At 48.2% G+C, this 20338-nt stretch overlaps 1 protein-coding gene across 5 annotated transcripts in view; it reads right to left on the reverse strand.

Moving 5' to 3' along the window:
• CADPS2 (calcium dependent secretion activator 2) overlaps nt 1-20338 on the reverse strand; it is a 2822196-nt gene that overhangs the window by 1387445 nt on the left and 1414413 nt on the right. For all 5 annotated transcript variants that reach the window (XM_069629098.1, XM_069629097.1, XM_069629096.1 and 2 more), the window contains one exon: nt 17683-17746. In XM_069629098.1, coding sequence (XP_069485199.1) covers nt 17683-17746 — 64 coding nt within the window. The remainder of the gene's footprint in view (nt 1-17682; nt 17747-20338) is intronic.

A 20338-nucleotide genomic window follows, 5' to 3' on the forward strand; every position in this document is an offset into this window, starting at 1 on the left:
TTTTATAATGGCTGACTTGGCTTCTGACCTTACTTGCACCCAATACTCTATAGAGTAGAGATGAGTGCACCAGCCCTCTAAAAGAGTGTCCCACAGGCAATCAATCAGAAGGGAATCTCAACAGGCAGAGTAGAATGTAACCATGCCAAATAGAAAGAATGGGCTTTGGCCGGCGAGAGAGGGAATGCCAGGGTTGGCGTCCCTATGGAGGATGTGCAGCAGATTGCAGAGCAGGCGAGAGGAAGGCTGGACAGAGCAGCCCGGAGAATCTGCAAGAATGAGGAAGGAGGGCCTCGGAGGACCAACATGAAGCCCACCTGATTGGTCATGTAAGCGATTCCGCCTGGTCGAAGAAGCTACAAGAGGGAGGCAGGATGGCCTCTGAGGGCTGGTATGGAGCCCAGCTGAAAAGTCAAGTAAATAACTCTGTACGGCCCAATCAGATGCAAGAACGAGGAGCAAGAGCCTCGACCAAATGAAGGGGGCACAGCGGAGAAGATGTGCAAGAGGCTCTGCAACCAGCAGAGAAGCAGCCTGAGTCACCACCCCTCCTTCATAGCAGAGCAGAAGGCAAACAGGTACGCAGAGGCTCCGGTGAAAGGGAGGCAGGCAACAGAGTGGAGAGAAAGACCCCCAGAGTGGGGAGTGTGAAAGCAAAAACCCTAGACTGGGTAGATAAAACTCAAACGCCCCAAGGTGGGGAATGCAAAATCGAAGAACTCCAGTGTGGGGAGAAAAAGCGAATACCTCAGAGTGAGGAGTGCAAAAGTGAAGAACCCCAGAGTAGGGAGTGAGAGAAAATACAGCAGAGTGAAGAGTGAAAGAGATGTCCCACAGTGGGGAGATACAGGAGCACCCCAGTGTGGGAGTGAGGAAGAGAGGGGCTCCAGGGTGGGGAAGGTACCAAATGAACCCCAGAAGGGGGGGGAAGGGGAGAAAGACTAAAAGAACCCCAGGGTGGGAAAAAGACAGAGTGAGACCTTGCCTAGAACACATGGAGAAGCTCCCGACACCACAGGATCTGTCTTTTCTGAACGAACTATTGGCAGAAGCCTGTACTGCTAGGGAGAAGGTTGGGGTCAGGAACCAGCAGCCACCCCTTTGAGTTGATAGTTCCACAAAGACTGTCTGCTGTTCTTTTTGTTTGGTGTTTCTATTTTGGGAAATAGGGACAGTGATACGTTATATTAGTATTCTGGCAAAGGATTGAGATTCATTTACAAGACCTCCTGACAAGCACGTTCTTTCATAGGAGAGGGCGTGAGCTGATAGTCTGCGTAAAGATTGTTTTGAACCTGACAGAAAAATAAAAGCACCTGTGACGCTTGCCTCATTGTCCGAGTCCTGATTCTGACCTACCACACCACTCTGCTCTGCTCTAGAGTTATCCCTTGTGTGGTTTTGTGCAAACATGTCACTAAAAGCTGTTCTGATTTCTATTCAAATGCCAGCTCTGTTGCTTCTAGAGTCCATTCATTTTTGCATTCACTTTGATTTGCCAGGAATGTGCATTCTGAATAGCGTTCCTGCCATTCAATATTTGCCTAGCCATTTCCCAGTCTGTCTATACCCAGGGTCTCCAATCTGGAGATTGCGAGCTACTGGTAGCTCACCCGTGGCTTCCCAGTATCTCGCTGGCATCAGACACCAAAATTTAGCATGCTGTGTTTATTTTGGTGTCTCAGGTCCTTGGGCTTCTTCCCATGCACCCCATGTTAAACAAAGCTGGGGGGTGGTGATAATTTAATTCTCTCACTGTTTTTCCTTAGACTTGTTTAGGTTTGTGTTACTTTGTAAGCTGGTCATTGCCTGCTTTCATTTCGAATGGGGAAAATAAAGCTAGATCTGTTATCGTTTTTGCTCAGCGTGTGTGTGTCTGTGAGCGTGTGTGTGTGTGTGTGTGTAAAGCAATACCATCCGTATGAGTCCCAGCTTGCAAGAAAAAAGGTCAATTTAGTGGAACGTTTGGCCATTTATAATAAAACTTTGATTTTTCTTTATTTGAAGATGCTGAGTTCTCTGCTTTAAGACGGTTGTACCTCAATTGTATTAAAGGTGAACATGGAATTTGCCATGCTATGCAGGCGTCCATCTTTAGTGTGTCCCAATACACGGATTCAAACGTTGATGGAAATTGTACATTTAAGTAAATGTGGAAAACTACTGGCTGCAAAGGCATTCTGGAGCTTGTGTGCTTACATTTATAAAACAAGCATTGGCAAAATGCCAACAGTTTGGGCTTTTGCTGGAATCTAATAGTGCCTGCCAAATGCCTAATACTTATACACACGGGCAGATAATTGATGGGCAAATAACCAAACACCTACGAGTTTTGTGCCTCTCCTCATATGCCACCCCTCCACCCCCTATCTGTACTAATGCAATAGTGTAATTATTATGTCGTCCTAACAAAGGAAGGGGCGCACAATGGGAGCCTTTGTCTAGCAAGCAACAGTTTAAAAGAATATGGGAAAGGCACTTACTAGGCGCTGCAGTAGTGGTATTAACTGCCCATTGATGGTAGCAGGTGTAAAATGGTGCGAGCACATGGGCATTTAATAGCAGTACCCATCAAATTCCTAATACAAATGCCAAATCTGTTGATTTTGCCATTGCTTGTTATTAATAGGACTTCAGTGAACCACTGGGGAAGACATTTTTATTACACCAGTAGCGCGTTTACAAATCCAATTAAGTCATCTCTCAGAAGATTGCTTTGAAAAAACATCAGCAGGCACGTGAGTGCCAATTTTGATTTTAAAGCTTGATAAAGCAAGCTCAGGAGGTGTTTTGGGCATGCTGGCGATCGCCATAGGAATTACCATGGCCATAGGCAGCCAATGGATGGGCAAATAACCAAACACCTTCAAGCTTTGTGTCCCTCCTCACTCCCTATTTGAGAAAAATATAACAGGAAAGGCCTCACCTCTGATGATGTGGGGGATGGGCATGAATGGGAATTTAATTTAGCAGATTTATTCTGGAATGTCAAACTGTCTAATTTAAGCAAGCACCGGCTTCTACGCAGCATAGCAATGGGAAACTACTTCCACAGATAATAGGCCCAAACTGTCAACCTGAAAATAAGGGGAAGCCTGGAAGAAAATCATCAGTCCAGATTTTCTGTTTTACTCCCACGCTTCCATTATACCCACAACCAAACATGAAAGCACATCCTGCTTCTGAAGTGAATACTACACCTTCTAGCATCAGCTATCAGAACAAAGCGAGCACACCAGACACCAGCGAGGGGAGCAGACTTCTAGCATCAGCTATCAGAACAAAGCGAGCACACCAGACACCGGCGAGGTGAGCAGACTTCTAGCATCAGCTATCAGAACAAAGCGAGCACACCAGACACCGGCGAGGTGAGCAGACTTCTAGCATCAGCTATCAGAACAAAGCGAGCACAAAACCTTGACAGCAAGTCATAAACAGGCACTGCGGCAGCATTAGACCAGAGTTAGACAGCAGTTTGCCTATTATTTTCAAGGGCAAACTGCTGTCTTGAAGCACATGATCTGGCAATGCAGAAATTTCATTGCTCCAAAAAAAACACTTATTTATGAAAATGAATACTGAGAAACTACATTAGAATGTCAATACAGAACATGACTGAAATAGGAGGAAATGAAGTTCACCCATTTTCCAACGCAATTTACATTCATTAATAGTTGCTATCGAAGTGGACGGCCAGGCGCACAATGATATTATGGGGCTGTGCACTGGCAGAAATGATGCACTAGTTAGTCACCTTCGTATACATTAGTAACAGCATTTTGATCCCACACTAAAGTACCAGCATATATGTGCGTGCTAGGCAGGCTGAGCAGACGTTCAAATAAAACCAGTGCCCAGGATAGGCTCAAGCTGCGACCCCTGAACGAGATGGCCAGCAGCAGTCTGTGCCAGTCCAAGACGAGTGTGGCTGCGGGCACCCACCAGCAGCAGCACCGGTTGAAGGCCGGTGTTAAGTTCCTGACCTGCACCTGGGTGGCACCAGGGGCCACATCGGCCTAGTTCATAGCTGGTGGAGAAGGGCCGGCAAAGTCGCACCTGGGGGGCACCAGGAGCCACATTAGCCTGGTCCCTTGATGATGGGGGCAGACCTTACGGGTTGGAGGTCTTCCCCAGGCAGGCAAAAGCGGCGGAGGGCGCACAAGCACTCACCTCGAGCTGCAACCCTCCCGTGTTGTTCCCTTTCTCCTTCCCATTTATTTTATTTTTACCGTCACCACCAATGGGCCCGCGAACTTCAGGAGGCCAGAAGGGTGTACTGGCGCTTCGCCCACACAGATTGCTTCCATTTGTACTCCCGATGGGCCCGGGATCTTTATTTGGATCCCATTCATTTAATTGTCATTGCGCCGCACTCAGCACTTCATTTCTTTCACCGCTAGGAGTGTTGGCATGGGGGGTGCAGTGTTGTTTCTCCCCTCACAGTCGACAGACGGTCCATTGGATGCGGCGATGGCCGTGCATTCCTTTTCTTTCCCCATTTTGCTGAACACTGGGCACTCAGCGCCGGTGGGCCCCGGGATCTTTTGAGGGCCATCAAATGCATTTTGCCGATCCTCTGTGCCGATGCGCAGCCCTTCATTTCATTCTTGCTACAATTTTTTTTGTGTGCTCCGCCACGGAGCGCTTTGGGAAAACACAGATGATGCAGGGCGGCAATTTTCTTTCTTTCCTCCGACATGGAGCATGAAGATGTGCACCGCCGGCTGGCCCTTATCTGAACATATCGGAATTTGCCAGGGTTGGCCTCTTTAGTCTCCTTCGCTCCGACCCTGGAGCACACCAACACTCACCACTGCCCGGCTCGGGCATGATGGGGGAGGGGCAGGGGCAACCACATGGCTCCTCTGTGGCATCCGACGCTGCTTCTAGTTACTTTCCGTGAGTACCTTCTCTCCCTTCATTCTTTGGCGGACAACATGCAGACCCCTCGTAGGGTACAGCGCTATACGCCGGACAGCTAAAGCAGTATTGCGGGCTCTTTCTCGGGGGGGGGGGGGGGAGTGGGGGGGGTTTGGGGGCACCACACAGACCCCTTGCAGGGCCCAGCACTAGATGCCGGACAGCCACGGCAGTCTTGCAGGCTCCTCCTCCAATAGCGACAAAAAGCCGCTTTCACCACAGGGCACGGGGCCCAGACCTCCTTGCTGCCAATGTTATGTCCTGGCCTGCAGACGAAGGCTCGGGGCACTCAGCCAACATGATGGGGCACCCAGCCGACCTCAGTTGACAGGGTCACCCTGCCAGCCCGTGAGCACACAAGCTCTTCCATGGCCTGGGGGTACCCAAGCTGACACCAAAGATGGTGCTGGCGTTGCCCAGCAGGGGCACCAGTGTCTGTATGTAGGGTTGCCCAGCAGAGGCTCTGCAGATGCATGCCAGTAGGGTGGCCCGGCAGAGGCTCTACTATCATGGGGGGAGACCATCATTGACAGTGTTGCCCAGCAGGGGCACTGTCCGGGTGGATGGCTCTGCAGCAGCAGGCCTCCCGCCTGATATCCAGCGCCAGCATCATGCTGCAGCAATCACACACACAGGAGACAGGGTTCCATGGTATCCACTGATGAGCCAGAACTGGCTTGTCCCTTTTATTATATTGGTCACATGCTCACCACCATGTGACCATAGCATGAGCCCTGGGAGATACCATGCTCCCACGAAGGGGTTACACACCATAGCTGGGTTGCGACGTTGCTGTTATCTTCACCTGCAGCTGTAGCACATTGCTCCCATCCCTTTACTAAGCCATTGTTGCAGGGTACCCCGGGTCCCCCCGCTCCTCTGACGATGACGAGCGGGGCTTTCTTGCATATGCAAACATCTTCTGCCCTCTCAGGAAGGGGGCTGTCTTTCACAGAAACCTGGGCACGCATTGCTCGCGATGACACTGGGCTGCCTGCGAGATTACCTGTTTTGTAGAGCGGGACTTGGCATAAGCACTAGGAAGAGAGCTGTGTCAACACCTAGTTAGTACACAGCAAAGGAAAGCACCATTAAGAGAGGAAAGGCTGTGGGTGGGTGAGATGCCTTGTGACCAATTAAAAGTATAAAAATATAAGTGTGTTTCATACGCGTTTTCGCCCTCGTTCGAAGTTGTGACAATTCATATGGTACTGCAGTGCTTTAGCCCCAATTTCATTGAAAATCAAAATAAATCAAAACAATTAGCCATTATAAACAATGTATCATTTTATTTGGAAGATGCATGGCATCTTTCCCATTCAAAGATGGCTGCTAGTTTTGGCTTGTTTCTAGACAGCTTCCTTACAGACCATCATGCAAGATGGCTGCCTCCATGGAAGAGCTCAAAGAGTTCAGAGATAGGAAGGAATGGGTGGGATTAACCATAGAGATTAGCATGGCTAGATGCAGGGAATGGGAGGGATTCAATAACCTAATAACTGTGAATCCCTCCACAAATGTCATCTCCACTGAAAAAGCATTAAAGACCCTCATTCAATTCCCATATTTGAAGCTTTTATGTTAAAGCTCTTATTTTAATGACAATAGTTTTGGCTTAAATGCAGCGCTTTCAGCACCACCTAATAGACCAAACTAAACAGGAATGCATAATGGCATGGGCTAACAATGGGCTTCATTATGAGCATGGTGGTAAATCTACCGAATTTCCAGTGAGATTACAAGTGGTGGTAGAGTGGTGTTAATCCCCATTTTCTGAGTCCTTAGTACTCTGCAGGGATTTCAGCAGAATTACCACCAGCAGTAATTCTGACGATTTTGTCCATTTGTGATAGAAAGGTGAAGGATTTGTGTGTCTAAAAACGTGAAGCTTGACTGTTTGCTGCAGGACTCCATTGAAGAGCTCCACCGAACCCACGCTTGACGAGAGCAGCCATTAAAACTTTAAGACTGATTGTATTTTTCTCAGACTGCCATTGCCAAACACCGGCAGACCCGCTATTGAGGAGAAGGTGGGGCTTCAGAGGTATTATGAAGCCTTACACCCATACACCATAACCTCAGGGAAGGAGCAAGGTAGCGATTGGCTTGGGGAACTAGGCGGGTTCCCAGACCAATGGGAGTGGGGAGAGTACATGGGAGAGGTGAGTAGGGCGGTGAAGGGAGAGTAGAACAGGGCATGTAGAAGAGTGTGGAAATGGGAGAGCAGTAGAGTGGAGAGTGGAGGAGAAGGTTAGTAGAGTGAAGAGGGGAGAGTAGTAGGGAGGGAGAGAAAGGAGCAGTAGATGGAAGAACATCAGAGAGACTGAGAAAGAAGAAGAGAAAAGAGGGGAGTTGAAGGAAGAGAAGGGAGGAGAGTAGAGGAAGGGAAAGGAAGGAGAAACCATCAGTGCAAGGAATACCAGAGCATGAAAGGGAAAAGCCAAGTGAGACCTTGGTAATTGAAAGGCACCACTTCTTGAGGGTTTATGGTCTTTCCATCGAAAGAGTTTCCAACAAAACCCTTTCCATCTAAAGATTTGCAACAAATCTTTTTCCATTGAATGTATGTGTGTGTTGGATAAATGCATTTTTACAAAAAAAATGTTTGGAGGTGGGTCACCCTCCCAAACCCCCCATTTCTTACCTTTAAAAACCCACCCGAAAAACAAAATTAACCCTTTATCCCACACACACATATATATAATGAAAAGAAAGGTGTTGCAAAACTTTCGATGGAGAGGGTTTTGTTGGACACTCTTTCGAAGCAAAGATCAGATACCCTTCTTGAGATCTTTTATTCTTGTGGGATCCAAGGTAGAATCCAACTAGAAATTTCCAGAAGGAGTGAGGGAGATGAGGCAATTGCCATAAGACCCTCACAGATTTTTTGTGACTATGGAGGAACAAGCCCAAAGGTAACAAGAGAGGGGGACACACTAGTGAAACCCTATTCACACTTCTTAATAAAAACCCTTTGACTGTTTTCAAGAGTGGGTGTGGCTTTGAGGGTGTCATATGTCTTTGCATCTTTAAGGGAGAGACAAGTTCCAGGCGTGAAGTGGGAGCGAGAGAAGGAAGGGGAGAAGCCTAGAGGGATAACGGCAGTTCCTGCTGGTAGAGAAATAAAGTAAGACATATCAATATTCTCTCTGGTGCTGTGTCCTTCATTTTAGTGCATGCGCAACCAGTAACATTTGGCAACAAGGATTATTCCCGTGAGCCAGAGTCCTGCGAACCAGCCAGTGATCCCACTGCACCTGCTCTTCCTTCTGAGGCAATCCCACCTACTCTGCACATACGCTGGGTGCCAGTGATCCCATGGCACGCCAGAGGCAGATGCATTCCTGCCTCACCGTAGTACGCCATCCTGGTGAACCTCGACTCCATGCCCAAACGGCGTCCCACCTCCGGCGCCCCCCAGTGCCAAGCGATCCTGCTGAGGAGCAATGATCCACGGCAACCTGCCATTTTGTGGTGCAGCAGTTCGTCAGAGCCTCACATGCCGCAGGCCACCTGGCAACTGAAAAAACTGCAATTTTATAGACAGACAGTAAGTAAAAGCAGCACCCCCACAAACTTTTGTAAACAGTGATCCAGCCAACAACCAAACCTGCCAGCACCTCACGGCGATCGCGCCAAAGACAAGAAAAAAAATATAAAGGGGGAATAAAGCCACCATTGAAAGAGGACCAGCACAGCCCTTCACCCCAATAAGGACCCACACCATCAGTGCTGAGACCCCCCGAGGACACCAGAAGCGGGGCCACCCATAAGTGCCGCCTTATTAAACAACACCCAACACCGTTAGAGGCGCACCCACAGCACGACACTTGCTCAATTTTATGGCCCTCACTGTACCTCTAGGACCTACCAACATAAGCAGCCCAGGGACAGTGCCTCCCACCCCCACGTCCAAGGAGGCCTTGCTGTGCAAGCCACTCCCATATGCCATGACACCTCAAGCTGACAAAGGCCCGAAGTGGATAGAATGAATAAAAGACTTCAACCACTTTGTGAAAGCGGCGGGAGAGGATAAATCGCCAAACCTACGTAACATGTTCATCAACCTAATGGGTGGCGAAATAAAGACTATTGTCAAGACCATTCCCTCAGAGGACCAGATTTTACCTCGCTAATCACCTTCCTCAATAGGAAACTAATCATTGAACCCAATAAAGACTATGAAAGACACAAATTTAACCAGTGCACGCAGAAAACAGAAGAGACCATCGACGAATGTATCACCCGCTTCCAGGTGAAGAGCGCCCATTGTCAATTCCACGCATTATCTGCCGACAAAGCGATAAGGCTGTGCGTAATAGAAGGATGCTTATTACCCACCCTCAGAAAACAGTTGCTGAGGAAACCCCTCTACATTGACGAAGTGAGCGAGATGCAAGAATTTTTGAGAGGGTGGATACACAAGCAGCCTCCATGTTGGGAAGCCCAAACGCAAAACAGGATGAAAGTGAAATTATCGCTGCCATCCAACCATCAATCCAGCGAACGGGAGACAGAGGGACCATGCCTCAAAGGGCGACTAATCAAACAGGCCACAGAGGCTATGCTGCCGGTGTGGAATGGCTTTCATGCATTCAGGGACCTGCCCAGCACTGTCACAAAGATGCGCCAACTGTGGCAGGGAGGGCCACTTCCAATCGGTCTGTCGGGAAGGGAGACTATTCCCCACCCCACAAATTAACCTGCAGCCACAAAGCAGGGCATACGGACACCCTCCCCAAGGCCCAGCCTACCAAAACAGGCCCTACTATCAGGGACGATTGTTAGGAAAGACTTCGTAATTGTGGGTAATTTTCCTTCCATGTGGCAACCCCTAAACTTTTTGCTGTTGTTTTTCACCATGATCTAGACTTTGCCAGAGAAGTGCAGCCTTCTGCCGCACTCCTCTGGGCTTTCGCTCCATTCTTACGGGGAAACTGACATGCCCTTAAGACAGTCAGTACCGGGAAGCGCTGTTTTCCGTAGTTTCTTTATCATGTTGCGGCTTTCGTGCAACATGACACAAGAGGGCACTGTAAGCTAAGTTACTGCTCTCTTGGGTCTCTAGCCTTTTACAGGCCCTGGATACTCTTTTTGGATTGTAACTGATCGGTGCAAGTGAATCACGGACGGGAATGGTGGCAGCGATCGTTTCTTGTGTTTTGAGCTCCTTTTGGCGTTTTAAGCGTGTTTCTCGCGCTTAGCCCACAATGGTGGCCTGGCTCCCAAAATGGCCAGACCACGAGGCTCCTTTGTCCTGTCCGCTGACCATCTTGCTCCCTTCACCTTCCCCAGGTCGAGCCGACCCGGGGCCTTCCTTATTTGGGCATGTGCTTTCGCGGGCTTCTACAGGCCTTGTGTTTGCCTCCAGGATCTGGGCTGAGATGTCTGGTCCCAATACACATCCTGGGTGCCAGAGAGTCTAGGGTGGTGTGAATGCCTGGGACCACCGCGGTCCGTGATAGGTCCACGTATGGTGTTGATGAGCGGATCTCCCATTGGGTCCCCTCCGTTTTGGCGCGAAGGGAACCGTGGATAAGAGGGGGCTGGAAACGCCACAACCATGTCGATCTCCTAAATTCTCACGAACGAAGGAATACAGGAGCCAAGTATCCTGCAACCACGAGGCTGAACTGAGGAATCGCTGGTGACCCGCTGAAGGACTGCTCCTCTGCACTGCTGTCGCTTTGTGAAACCCTTTCTACCTCTGATCGAACCAGAAGGCCTGTACTGGTACTTCGACCCTTAGAATAGCGGGGACAGCTATTCTCGGCATCTTCACCATCTCCTGCACGTAACCCTTCGGAAGTGTCTCTGGGCCATCCAGCAGACTGACCAGCCTACACAGGAGTCTTGCTCTGTAACCGCCGCCAGGTTGTGTTGTATTTCTAGTCCTTGTCACTCTCACACGATTCGTACACTTGGCGTTCCCAGGTCTGAAGTGAGTAGTGTACATTTGGCTCAGATACACACGGCCGCTCCGTTGCCCTGCTGTGGTAACAAACTGTGCGGGTTCACTTTGTTTGGGACATCTTTAACTCAACTCTGCTGCTGCAGAATCTACACGACGACGAGACGTCCCCTGCTCGCCTGAACCTGCCAGCACTGAAACTGACGCGGAGAAGCCTGGGTCTGCTTGCATCGGGGACCGGTGAGTAGCATAGCTAGGAACTGGTCGCCCTCCTGCAGGAGCCCATAGCTTTTCCCCGCTGTGTCAAAACAGCACGCCTTTCCGTACTCGCGCTCTGTTTCTGCCCACAGTGGAGGCTGCGCTTGAGTCGCGGAACTCTGTTCTTCTTCATTTGTGCACTAAACTGAACTGCCTGATTCCCTTGAAGAGACTCCCCTTTTTGCCCGTTGGCACCAGCGTGTGCATGTACTTTTGAGCACAAGGCTCCACTCTTCGTAGGGCTTGGACTTCCTTTTAGTTAGGTGCCTCTGAAGGCGGACTGGGTCTAATCCTTATTTCGCACTGCCTGTTTTCCTCCCCCTCTAGGTGGACTACACATTTCGTGCATCGAACGCTTTAGACTCGTTTGTATTTGTATATATATTGTATTGGTTTGGTATGTGTTGGTTTACTAGAGTTGTATTGTGATTTCTCGCTACGGTCATTGTTTTAAAGGCCTTGGAATAAATGTGTATATATTTTTAATATAACACCTGTTTGGAGTAGTTTGTAAGTGTCCTTGCTTTGTGTGCTCATTGCGGGCTTTCAGTCACCCTCACCCCTCTTGAGACCTAGTCTTGACCGCCGTGATCGCTACCCTGATTGGTCTGGCTTGTCCAGAGGTTACCCTGTTCCAAGTAATTAGGTTGGCCTTCTGAACTTCTGCGCCGCCAGGACAGAGTTTAGAAATCCGTCTTAACAACGATGACGATGCGTGAGGCCAGTAGAGGAGGTCCACCAACAAGACTATGACCACAACTACGACCACTACGACCAGTACTCCTGGGTCGGGGGCAAATATGATGAACCCCCAAACACATACCAGGACTATAATTAACACCAGCAACCCGCTGCATATCGTGGAAGGGATGATTACGACCAAGAGTACTTGGATGAATACGTCTAGCTCATCCAGGACGATCTTGAGGCACCAGAATAGCGGTCAACCTGGGGAACAGACAATTTTGTTTTCTGATTGACTCGGGAGCAACAGTAAATATCATGGGGGAACAAGAATTCCAACAGATGCCCGATAGACCGGAACTCGAGAGAGCCAATTCAAAAATGTTTCAGCGGGGAGCAACACTACACCTACATTCGATTGGACATTTAAAAAAATGACTCATACACAACTGGCTAAGGTTGGACACCACCATCCACATCATCTAAAGCCCAACCAAAGGTCACTGCCTCCTCAGCTATCACACAACATGCTGCTTGGGCCTCATTGATATCCACTTTCAAGAGTGCGAAGTGATCTGATCGTCCACATTGGCAGGAGACATCGGAGAACAGGTTTACACGATCAACCCCACACCAAAACGACCAAACCAGAAAGGAGACAATCTTGGCTAGGTTCCCACACCTATGCAAAGGGTTTGGAAAGCCTGAAGGGGCACCCGACAAACTGCATATTGATGAATCTGTCAGACCGATTCCCCAACATCCCAGGAGGGTGGGCTTTCACCTACAGGAGGCCGTCTCGAAGGAACTTGACCAACTACTACACAACAGCATCATTGAGCCAGCGACAGGCCCCACTCCATGGGTATCTCCACTGGTCCTCGCACCCCAAAGAAGGCACACACCTGCGTCTATGCATAGACATGAGTATGGCCAACACAGACATACAAAGGGAGCGCCACCATGGCCCATGCATTGAAGTCATGACCGTGCTGCTCAATAGATCAATAATGTTCTCAAAGCTTGATCTGATTCAAGGGTACCACCAACTCGAACTTCACTCAGAGTCGAGGAGCATCACCACGTTCGCCACCCACGAAGGCCTTTTCTGCTACAGACGCCTGAATTTTGGCATCTCTTCTGCAGCCGAAATTTTCCACGAGGCCATAAGACAAATAATAAGAACAATCAAGGGCGCGCTAAATTACAGCGATATCCTCATGTTTAGCAAATTGCAGGAAGACCACGATGCAGTTATACTAGCGACATGCACCGTTCTATACAAGGCCGGCCTGACACTCAACCTGGAAAAGTGCAGGTTCAGCAAGAGGAAACTGACATTTTTTGGCCACATTTTCTCAGATGATGGCACGACACCTGACCCCAAAAAAGTCAGCAAAAGCACCAACTTACAAATACCGGCACAAGGAGTAGATGTACGATTGTTCCTAGGCATGGCTGGCCAATGCGCATGCTACATCCTACACTATGCGCCCCTTACCGGGCCCTTGAGGAGATTGCTGCAAAAAGACTCGACATTTGTATGGTCAAAGGACTGCCAGGGAGAATTTGACTCCATTAAGATGGCCCTAGCAGAGGCACACCGCCTGGCATACTGTGACCCAAATTGGTATACAGAGATAACTGTTGGACTTGGGGCCATCTTGGCACAGACTAGCGGAGCCAACACACACCCCAGACACATCGTCGCTTATGCAAGTCAAACCCTGTCAGCCACAGAGTCCGCGTACTTGCAAGCTGAGAAGGAGAGCCTGGAAGCCGTATGGGCTTGCGAACATTTCCATAATTTCATCATTGGAAAGAGATTCACACTGATCACGGACCATCAGGCGTTACTGTCCCTTTTTGGCAACCCACGCACAAAGACGGCGCGCAGGATAGAAACATGGGGTATCAGGCTGCAGGAATACAACTACACCATCATCCACAGGCCGGGAGGAGACTAGAATCTGACAGACTACCTCTCATGTCATCCAGCAGGTGTGCCAGCCACTTGCAAAGGTCATGCGGAATACATCAATTGTGCGGCCGCCAATGCATTACCACCTGCAATATCACTTGAAGCCATTGCAGATGCATCCGCTGCCGACCCGTCCATGGCGCTGGCCATCAGCCTGACTGCAACAATAAATGGAAGGATTGCCATAGCACAATCCAAAACCACCCGGGGGTGTTCAAAGAAGAATTAGAGAGACTTGTGAGAGTTCATACAGAGCTAGCTGTCAAGGACCACTTCATTCTATTGAGAGGGTGTCAGCTAATCATCCCTGCAATGCTCAAAGCCAAGGTCATCAAAACAGCAGATGAAAGACACTGAGGAGCCGACAACACAAAAAGACAGTTAAAATGCCACATATGGTTCCCCTTATTGGACTCACTTGTGGACAGCTGGGTCAAGAACTGCCTGCCATGTCAATGCAAGGCATGAGCGGAACCCCCAATACCACTACAGCCAACACATATACCGGGCCAGCCGTGGGACAGAGTAGCTGTCGATTTCTATGGTCTGATGGAGTCAGGCAAATACCTTTTACTATTCATTGATGAATATTCAAGATTCTTCATCGTCAAGAGGATGACAAAGACAGCATACCCTCAAGTGGCAGCAACATTCGAAGAAGTACTCAGTGAGTGGGGCATCCAACGATCCATCAAAACTGACAATGGATCTCCATCTGCAGCCACCCCCCTGCCCTCATTCTCTGCCTTTCCCCTTATCTCTGCAGACGAGGTCTCTAGACAAGTCTGATCTATGAAAGCCTCATCGAAACAGGTTCACCCCTGTTCCTCCAAAACGATCAAGGACCACATTGGCTCCTGCTCTGGCTAATTTTTGCAATCACTCCTTCGCGACTGGAGTCTTCCCTTCCCCCCTGAAGCACTCCCTTGTGCACCCTCTCCTTAAGAAACCCTCTGCTGACCCCTCCTGCCCGGGTAACTATCGCCCAATCTCCATCACTCCCTTCCTGGGCAAGCTCCTGGAGAAACTGGCCATCTCCCAGCTAAATCTTCACACCGAATCTGTTGGTTGTCTTCATGACCATCAGTCTGGCTTCAGAGCTGCCAGAAGCACGGAAACTGCTCTCCTGAACATCTGTGAAGACCTGCTCTCCTACCTTGACTCCAATACCCCTTGTGTCCTTATCTTGCTTGATCTCTCCTCTGCCTTTGACACTGTCAACCACGCCATCCTGCTCAACCGTCGCTGTGATAACCTAGGTATCACCAGTCAGGCTCTGGCGTGGCTGACTTCTTTCCTCTCTGACTGACCCTCCCAGGTCCAACTTGTTCTATACCTGTGGTGTCCCTGAGGTATCTAACCTTTCTCCATGGCTGTTCAACCAGTACCTGGCACTCCTTGCTCACTGCATTGCCACTCTCTACCCCAACTTTCAGTGCTATGCGGATGACACACAGCTCATTTTCAGGCTACCCTCGGCCTCCTCCTCCCCTTCCCTCATCTCTGACTGTTGCTATCCAGGATTGGTGTGCCACCAATGACCTCTGCCTTAATGCCAGTAAGACTGAGATCCTACTCATCGGCACACCCACTCCCTGCTTCCCTGCAGCCCTTTGGCCGGCCTCTCTTGGCCCACTTCCTGCTCCCACCTGCAAGGCTAAGAATCTTGGGGTTAACTTCGACTCCACACTATCTTTCTCTCCTCACATCTCCGACGTCTCTAAGAAGTCACACTACCAGCTGCACCTCCTCAGAGGTATTCTTCCTTTCCTCGCCTTCCCCCAGAAGCTCACTGTCTCCAAAGCCCTGGTTCTTTCTAGGCTGGACTATTGTAACAGCCTCTATCTAAATCTGCCTGCCTCTACTCTCCGCCCTTTGCAACTTATCCAGAACAGGACTGCGAGACTTGTCCTTGGCCTCAAACCCAGGGATCGTATCCCTCCAGGACTGAAATCTCTGCACTGGCTCCCAGAGTCTGTGAGGATTAAGTTCAAAACCCTCTGCATTGTCCACAAGGTCTACTAGGGCCTGGGACCGAATTACCTTCAACTCTCTCTTCCCAAATATCTTCCTTCTCGAGCTCTTCGCTCATCTGCCTCCAACTCCCTCAGTGTCAGTCGCTTCTCTAAGCAACGAGTTGGTGGTAGATCTCTCTCTTCGGCAGGGGCCTCCCTCTGGAACAGCCTTCCTGCCTCCCTGAAACTTGAGGAGAACCATCTCCAGTTCTGTAAGCACCTCAAAACCTTCCTCTTTGCTTCTGCTTTCTCACCCTCTCTCCCCTGCTGAATTCCTGGCTAAATCTGCACTGTTCAAAACCACCTGCTCACTCTGTCTAATTCGGGCGCAAGTACTGCCAACTGTACACCTGCACTGCCTTCCATGGAAACCCTGCACCAAGGGACTGTTTGTCTCCCTACAGTCCCCCTACCATTACCTATGTATGCATTTACCTTACGCTTGCCACCATATGGCTGTTTTATTATCTTATTTATTCTACTACCCCTTGTACTGCACTTTCCTCTCCCCTTCCCCCCCCGCCCATGCACTTGCGCGATCTGAATGACACCTGGCCTAGTAGGATCGTTGTCTGTCGTCCCTTTATTCCCCCCCCTTTGCCTCGTCGCGCCTTGAAACACTTGTGTATAGGCGCGTTATAAATGCCATATCATATCATTCAACAGACACGAATATGCGGCATTCGTGAAGCATATGGGATTCACGCACCAAAGGAACAACCCTGGATGGCCACAAGCCAATGGAATGGCCGAACGATTCATGGCTTCCATTAAAAAAAGAGTCCAAAGAGCTTGCATAGTCGCCACCAATCCACACCAAGCACTGTGCACACTATTACGAGATTATCATAACACACCCCATGAAGCCACCAATAAGACACCCGCTGAACTGATGATGTGCTATCAAGTCCACAACCGAATTGTGAGGAACACTAGCACACAAGAGGAAGCTAATGTGGAATTCGCAGGGAGAGACACAGAGAGAAAAGAAGAAGCAAGAACAGACTCAGACATGGGAATGAGAGCAGTGCCCAAGGACTTCCGAGTTGGGGATTAAGCCCTTGTTCAACAGGCCATGACAAAGAAAACCGATGCAAGATACTCAGAGAAACCGCTAAACGTTGTTGCCATTAAAGGATCCATGGTGACAGCCCGAAACTCGGAACGAGAAGTCACAAGGAATATTTCACAGTAAAAACACCTCATCAAAAGGTATGAACTTGAGCTGCCCCCACCGGAACCAGACCCTGAGCCGAGAGCTGCGGGACGACATTTGGATCCCTCCAAAAGGGGACCGAGACCTGTTGCAAGATATACTCGAAACACCAGAATCATCGGGAAGGAGTGTATGCCCCCAGCGTATGACCAGGAGACCCACACACCTGGTAGAAGAGTGTTTAGATCCACGTTTGAACATTTGTCCGGGGGTGATGTCATAGATCTCTGCACCTTTAAGGGAGAGACAAGTTCCAGGCGGGAAGCGGGAGAAGGAAGGGGAGGAGCCTAGAGGGTAACTGCAGTTCCTGCTGGTAGAGAAATAAAGTAAGACGTATGAATATTCTCTCCGGTATCGCACCCTTCATTTTCGTGCATGTGCCACCATTAACAGAGGTGATCCGTCACACACAAAAGTAGAACACTACTTCAAGAGAAAGCACTATAATTCCGAATTTCTTATATAAACGGTACTTTGTGTCTGTCTAGCACGGTAATCCCTCGACTTTCTGAAACATTAGGACTCAGGCTACTATGGTGTAATGCCACCAAGGTTGTCTAAAACATATCTTTCTTCTAATAGATGAAAGCAGATAAACATAAAAGGATGACAAGCAAAAGCACACATTAAAAGCAAATGTCTTAAAAGGTTTAACCAAAAAGCCATTGCAACTTTTTGAAGAACTATTCAAACTTACCCTTTCGAGTAATGACAGCGTGGCTTTCAATGAACCTTCTGGCCGTCCAAATGGAAAACAGTATCTGCAACAAAGAAAAATGTGCAAAATGTTGTATTAAACTGAAATGTTGCTAAACAAGACATTTTCATGAAGCCAGATATATTTAGAGTGAAAAAGGTGGATGGACTCTGGCATTGCATGTGCATAAGCACCAACAATTATGACCCATTATTTGACCAATTATTGCATAATGCATATAAGTAGCTAATACCTATGCTGATGGTGCTACAACTGGATTGTGTATACAACTATATAGGAAGCTCTTTGTGTGTGAATCCCACCTCCTGCAGAACATTCTCTCTGTTTTACAGAACCGAATGCCAAGGCCATCGAACAGATTGCATGGCCTGGGGCACAGACACGTTTGCTCCCCACACCTGCCCCCTTCCCCTCGCTCCCAACCAATGAAATTAAGGGATCCAAAAATGTATGTTCATCCCAGTCACAACCCAAAGCTCGATATGTTGCCCTGGCAGCTATCAAAAAGCATGGGAACTCCCTTGAAGTCTCCTGACCCCCTTCACCCGTGATGGAAGCAGAGTAATAAACAAGTGGCATTGCAACATTAACTGTGCACAATTGGGTGTTGTGTGTTCTACTGCAGGTACAACACACATTTTATAACATCCACAAAAATGTATGCTGTAGTATAGATGCAAGACACAGATGAGTAGCAATATGAAGAGTGTACACATACCCCAGGCATATACCCTGAACTCATATTAAACATCGCACGAAAGGTGCCTATACTTAAGCATTTAGAAGCCATGAGAAAGGTACATGTCTCCTAGCATAGATAAAGGACACCAATTTAAGGGTATGAGGAAAGTGCTCAGCGATCTATCACATATATGTAGGACACTGATCAGCAGCCTCACAGAGTTGTCAAGCATGGTTACAGGAGACGGATACAGGAGACAGATCTGAAGCTATGAGGATGATACCCATACCATAGCATACATAGAAGATATGGATTAGAAATTACCAGGAATGTGCATGTATCTGAGGATGGACTGGGATTAGAGAGGGCTGTGGTCTTCAAGAGGTGTTGCCTAGGTGTTCAATATATATGAATGATCACTGTCATTATATACGTCGCAACACTACAGCCGGTTAAACTGTGGATGAGAATTTTATGAAGAAATCGTTTAGCACAAGACAATTTGTTGGGTTATGGACAATTAAATTAAATGAGATGCCCAGGAACTGTGGTTGAAATATGGAGGTAGGATTTGAGCCGCGTCGGCAATTTAGCATTTGACAACACCATTTCACAATTATTGTCATACAGCAAGATGCAGTTATTTGTAAATGATTGACTGTCAAGAACTGAAATAATCCCTCGTTTTCAAAACCTGATTTAAGTAAAGAAATCACAACCAACATTGTAAAATATATTTTTAAACAAATCCCCACAGAAACTAGTTATGCAAAAGGACCAGGATTGTAGCTTTAGTTTCTCAATTATAAATGGATGTTTACAAGTACCCGAACCCCAATTGCAGTCAGCCAAAGCAAATCTAATGTAGCGATTATTCATTTATTTAAAGCGGAAAATACCCCCAACAAATGGCCGTGTGATCGTGCCACATGCTTAGAATCATTGCTTGACACAGACATCCAGTTTTCGATTCATGATTCAAAGAACATTTTAAATTCGAAAAAAAAGCAAAACATCTTTTGTGTGAATTAAGCAGACTTGAACATAAGCTTACAGAGGAAGGTGACCTTTGGTTTGTGCTCTCCTGCGCATTGCCTCTGCCTCGCCCAGTGAAACGTCCTACAGGAGAGGTAAGAGCAAGCAGTGGGCTATATAGTGCCACCAAAACGTGAGAAACCAAACACAACATAGCACTGCACACTGCACAGTGAAAGAAGATGTTCTGTTCAGTATTGCAGTATCATCCGGTGGAAAAGCTGAGTGTTTGCAACCAGTGCCCAACTCTAGTCCTGCACTATATATAGATGCGATGTTCATCTTTATAGCTAGCACTTTCTGGAGCAGGCATGTTCTTTTGAAGCACAGTAGGTGTCACCAGTGCATAATTTGTAAGAAAATAAGTGCCAGGGCCCAAATATTTGCTAGCACGCTTGTGACACTGGGGACGGGCAGTTCTCCACCATTGCTGCTCCCCACAGTGCCCACTCATTCGTGGTTAACCTACAGCTTGTACCTGCTCACTGGGCTTGATGGATGGTCTGGCTATCATTACTTCATAATAAATCTGAGTCTCAGTCAGTAAGTGCCTGGGCTCAGCCCTTCCAACCCCCCACTCCCCACCACACACATTAATTGGGTGTCACTATCACTTAATGTTAAATGCACATTTTTTATCAACTTGGGGGTGAGAAAAGGATGAGTCGGCCTTAGCGGCATTTGGTACGGTTACATCATGTTAGCACAGACCTATGCAATAAGCGCTTAACACATTAAGCTATCATCCTGACTCTTGTGGCACTCAAACTTATCAATACACATTTCAACTTCGGTTGTTTCACATGATCCATATATTCCCTCAAGTAAGGTGGCCATGCTACAAAAGTTAAGTTGTATCATGGTCAATGCATAACCTGTATGCACTACAGTTAAAACATAATGCATTGCAGAATTAAA

Source organism: Ambystoma mexicanum, chromosome 12 (genome assembly GCF_040938575.1).
Source record: "Ambystoma mexicanum isolate Mex_15411 chromosome 12, UKY_AmexF1_1, whole genome shotgun sequence".
In the NCBI taxonomy this organism is placed as follows: domain Eukaryota; kingdom Metazoa; phylum Chordata; class Amphibia; order Caudata; family Ambystomatidae; genus Ambystoma; species Ambystoma mexicanum.